The following is a 5,313-nucleotide window of genomic DNA, read 5'->3' as shown; positions in this document are numbered from 1 at the left end:
AGCTCGGACTGAGGCTGCGCCAGTAGAGTGTGGTTTACGGTAAGGCCTTGAAAAAAAAGGAAATTTCAGAGCGCGCTGGCTCCACACACACGGTCTGAAGACCTACGCGTACAGGAGATGCTCGTAGGCTGTTAGGTGGGTTGTAGTGTTGGGCTTTATCTGCCCCTGAGCATGTTCACACACGTCCCAATTGGCGGGCTGTGAGACTCCGGGGTGAAGGGTCGAGTCTGTGGCTGCTTCTCTCTCTGCTCTGCTCGAAGACGGCAGGCAAGCTGTAGTTTCGCAAGAGGACAGATTGAGATTTTTTCTACTGCGAACTGGACTGTCGTCTATCCGGTTAAGCTGCACGAGCTGTTTGTGGGGGGAATTTGCATTATTTCCGGCGGCGTTTCTGTCATTTTTCACACATGCTCGACAGCACAGACCTTACCGTAGCATAATCTTAAAGTAGCTAGCTAGCAGTGGGCGCATCGTTTTTTTCGTAGCCGCACGGCTTTGAAGGGGGCCAGTAACTGAAGAAAAATCACCACGCTCGGATAAAATGACCATGTCGGTCCCAGAGAGGATATCGGAGTCCGGAGGAAAAGAGGAGGAGAGCGAGGACGAGAGCGAGATCCTGGAGGAGAGCCCGTGTGGCCGCTGGCAGAAGCGAAAGGAGCAGGTAGGTTTGGGCTCTGTTGGCTGGGATTTGCAGCAACGCCATGAGGGACAGACATACAGACAGACAAGAGGATTTTCAATCCCCGTTTGCAATGATGATGTGATTACATGTAGATGTACAAGACAGACTGTAATGGTGACCTGTGTGAGTGGCTGTTAGACTGGACTGCATTAGTCACCATTAAAAAGAGCAGCGTTGTGCTGCATGGCTGCATGTTGCAGCTGGTAAAATGACTGTATTTACTTACGACACATGTGAAATCACTCCGAGCAGAGCAACAAAACAGGGAAAAAAAGATGGCCTGATTGCTTGAAACCACGCATTTTACAGATATTTCACAAAACCAACAGTCTAACAAAATCCTAGTCTATTTATTAGCCTTAACTGTGATTGGCTGTGCTTGTTGTTTATGAGTGGTACAAACTGTTCGCCCCGCCCACAGCACGCGCACGAACGACACACGACCGAGATGTGTTTGAATTCCCGCAGTTTTAATGTTGGGTTTCTACTTCATGAATGAGCCACACATTCACTGCACTTTTCAGTTTTCGTTGGGTTTGTGAGTGAGATAACATGGGCGTGGGGGTTTGTGTCAGTGGGAGTTCACTTGGAGACATGTAGCCCTGTAGCCCAGCCTGCCTGACGGTGCTGCTGGCCTTTACTCGGAGATAAGAGGGAGCAAAGCTACTAAAATCTTATCTACTGGCACCCGTTCACATCTGAAGTAAACACAGACCTCTTACTCTCCTGTGGCTCAGAAAACAGGAATAAAAGCAGTGTTAACACCTGCAGTGCTGAAGTAGCACCTACACTGCTAAGATGATTCCTAAAGTGTTGAAGACACCTACAGTGTTGAAGTAACACCTACGCTGCAGAGGTAACTCCTACAGTGGTGAAGTAACTCCTATAGTGTTGAAGTAACACCTATACTGTGGAGGTAACTCTTACAGTGGTGAAGTAACTCATACAGTATTGAAGTAGCACCTACACTGCTGATGTAAATTGTGCAGTAGTGAAGTAACTCCTGCAGTGCTGAAGTAGCACCTACACTGCTGAGGTAACTCCTGCAGTGCTGAAGCAGCACCTACACTGCTGAGGTAACTCCTACAGTGTTGGTAGCACCTACACTGCTGAGATCTCCTAAACTGCTGAGATATTTCCTACAGTGTTTCAAGTAGCATACATCCTTTGAAATACCTTCAGTGTTAGGTTAGGGTAATGCCGAAGTAACTCCTGCAGTGTTTGAGGTTGCACCTATACTGCTGAAGTAACTCCTACAGTGCTGAAATATCATCACCTTTTTTCATGGGCAGTAAAGAACAATGCATTAGTTAATTTGACAACATGGAAATAATTTCAACACGTGAGGAGTAAATTCAGCACTGGACGTTTTGCTATGAAAATTCCTGACTAAGAAGTCAGTTAAGTTTAAAGTATGATTACACTAACACTGATGGCAGTCATTTCAAATGTTTTTTACAAATCACATAAAATCAGCACTGCTGTTTTGTTCAGGGTAGTGTGTTTTTTCACTAGTTGAACATTGTAAGACTAATGAACACTCTCAGAGTAAATTCCACACTGTAACAGTGAATTCTACACTCGAAGAGTAAATTGAACACTGGGTGTTTTGCTGGGGGCATTCACTGACCGTTAGAAGACAGCCATGCATGACTAAACTGCTGCCACTGATCAAGGCAATTGTAACAACAGTTTTGTACATCATCTTTAGAAAATTGGTCCTGATGTGTAATGTGTTGTTCCGTTTTGTTATGCTAAGGCCTCTTGGCGCAAGTGATGGTCTCCCATGACTCCTCACCATAAGCAGCCGTGAGGACCTATAATTAGAGTAGAAGCGCAGGAGAGCGTGGAGCACAACAGTTTAATGATTTCCTCCTTATAAACAAGCCGTGGGAGTGAAAGAGTGGTGTTACTGTGCATGGCAGAGGGCCACGTGTGGGGCCAGAGTTAGATACACACTTGCATGGTGAAAGCCACGTTTGTTCACGTTTCGGCCTCTACAGACTGTATTACTTGTTTTTCTTTGAACAAGCATGATTGAGTCCCTCTGCTCTACACATGCTCTAGTCTTGTCCCTACAGATTAGCGTTTCCCAGCGCAGTGCTGGAGGCCCACCTGCTTCTTCACAGTTTTCTGCATTTCTTGCTATAATCCATTTGATACAGCTCAAGAAGTAGCTAATCAAATAACTAATAAATAATAATAATAAATAATAAATAGCAATAGGATGATATTGTGATAAATTGTCATGATACGTTGTTCTGAGTCTATCAGAAGCGTCAGCACTTCTAGAACATGGAGAACCTGCATGTGTCATGAAAAACAGATTTAAACCAGTTATTGAGAGGCTGTGAACAACAGCCGGTGCATATAAACTGCATATTAAACTGGAATTCCACCTATTATTCAGTCATTTGATATATGATATATTTCATATGATGTGGTTCATTCTAAAGAAATTTGTCGGTGCAAAAATAGCTTTTTTATTTACTATAGGAAATGACCGGTGGACCTACATAAAATAAAGGCAAAATAGTGGTAAATCTGAAAAAAAAAAAAAATCTGTTTTTTTTTGTATTATTTTGCCTTACAATGGCCTGCATGTGCTTTTCTGCCAGCAATGTGTTTTTAAAAATAAATGGTCTCAAACCTATTTTAAAACAATGTCTCTGGCATCAGGCAATGTATATAACAATAACTATTTCATGTAGTAGCTTTCTGTAAGGATGATTTTAGAGCCACTCTTCAGACGTCTGGTTCCTGTCACCACCACTGTGAACAGTTCTCAGGTTTCTCTAGAGTGGCACATTTAGCATCAAACTACTCTGAATGGCTTTGTTTGCATCTTAACAAGTTAATTTTTTTACATTTTTTGACAAATCAGTGAAATTCTCATTTAATAACAGCTGACTGAATGTCAACCTATTTCACCAATATGTTATTTTTTCCCCTGTTGTTTGATACAGTATTTTTGCAATCTTGCATAAACAAAAATCATTTAACTCAGTTATTTATACCTTTTTTTAATATGGCGCTTTTGCAGATGCAGTTTGTATGCTCCACCTGATTGGAAATCTCAGAAATACTAAATATTAATGCACATTGTGAAAATGTCTGCAGGTGTCATGCTCTTATATTGTCCATCCATCCTTATAATGACATTTATTGGTCGTGATGAAGTGTGCAGTGCAAATGGACTTCCAGGACTGGTGTAGGAAAACATTGCTGTGCCTGATAACCGAGTGTAATCCAAAGGTTTGGCTGGGCATTAAATTGCAGATTGTTAGCGTTTACATAGAGGCACACTGAGCTGCTGTATCATCCACAGCATCAAAGTGCTCAGCAAACATTGCATTTGATTTATATGCAAGCCTCTTGAGGTAGCTCATTTGACTGTAGACCTGTGTCGCGGTACAAACCACCTCAGCAGGGCTTTTGCCTTGATGTAATGTATGTTTGTCTTTGCCTGAGCTGATATAAGATCCCTAGGCAGTTTTACTGTGTTGGGTTAGCACAAAGCACCTAAGTGTGAATGAAACTCAGGGTTGTGAAAATTGCCTTAGCACGCCCACGAAAGGACGATACCATCTCTTGAAGGTCCAGGGTTATTTTTTTTGCATCATGTCTATGGAGATACTACAGCTAGTGGGCTGTATTTTACAGTAAACCCAGACCTGTCAGGCCTCAGTGAGTGATTCGCTGTTTTGTGTCCCACTGTGATATGTAGGGACCCCATGATGTAGTTCACCTTTCTGGGTCACACTGTAATTAACCTCGCTCAGGATTCACATGAGACAACAACGGCGGCAGCGGCTGGCTCCTCCAGACTGCGCAGCACTGTTGGATACAAGGCTGCAGAATGGATCCATTATGGGAGCCTACAGTAAGCGCAGCCAACTTGGCAGTGGTGTTAAAAATGGGCCCTCTCTTATGTAATACTTTCCACCTTTTTAGCTGTTTTTGCTAAGAATCTGACCAGTGTTTGTTGAATGTTCAAAAACATATCAGACCCACACTGTGTACATTTGATCATTTTGTCTATGGGGCATTTAAAGGAACACTATGCAACATACCTTTGTTCATTTTTATAGATAACAGTCAAACAATAAGAGAAACCATATAAGCAAGTCTGTTTCAGATTACTTAAACTCAACATGGCAACTTTGTGATGATTTAGACATGCAGTTTGCAGTGCGCAATCAGTGGGACGTAAGCTTCCATTACTTGTTAGTTGCATTAGCCTCACAGCTTCAGTTGAAAACTGAAGACATGAACTTAATATACTAAACCTCAAGGATGCACCAGATCCTTTTTATAGCCAATTCTCATTCCTTTGGCAGATTTTGTTTTGAGATTTTTATTTATTTTGTATTCTTTTTTTACCCAAAGCTCACAGTGCACAGGCTAAATGAACACCTGAAACACATTAGCACATTTCCAGTCATTTATATTAGCCAGAGTCTCAGTATAAATACCATTATTTGCTCTTTAGAAGGCCAAACTGGCTTTTTAAATTCAATTGTCTGTTTAAATAACATGAATCAAAAAAGTGCTACATTAAAAGTAGAAGGGAATGAGTAATGCATAATTATGCTGTGACTTTTTGGTATAGATTATAGGCACATCCAAAT

At 41.9% G+C, this 5,313-nt stretch overlaps 1 protein-coding gene across 1 annotated transcript in view; it reads left to right on the top strand.

Annotated features, from left to right (window-relative positions):
• The first annotated feature begins 29 nt into the window (after positions 1 to 29).
• Positions 30 to 5,313, top strand: part of nrbp2a (nuclear receptor binding protein 2a) — a 39,989-nt gene continuing 34,705 nt past the window's right edge. Inside the window, exon 1 of the mRNA XM_036595959.1 lies at positions 30 to 661. Coding sequence (XP_036451852.1) covers positions 542 to 661 — 120 coding nt within the window. The 5' untranslated portion in view covers positions 30 to 541. The remainder of the gene's footprint in view (positions 662 to 5,313) is intronic.

Source organism: Colossoma macropomum, unplaced genomic scaffold, assembly GCF_904425465.1.
Source record: "Colossoma macropomum unplaced genomic scaffold, Colossoma_macropomum, whole genome shotgun sequence".
Lineage (NCBI taxonomy): Eukaryota > Metazoa > Chordata > Actinopteri > Characiformes > Serrasalmidae > Colossoma > Colossoma macropomum.
This window is presented reverse-complemented; position numbering and strand designations above follow the sequence as displayed.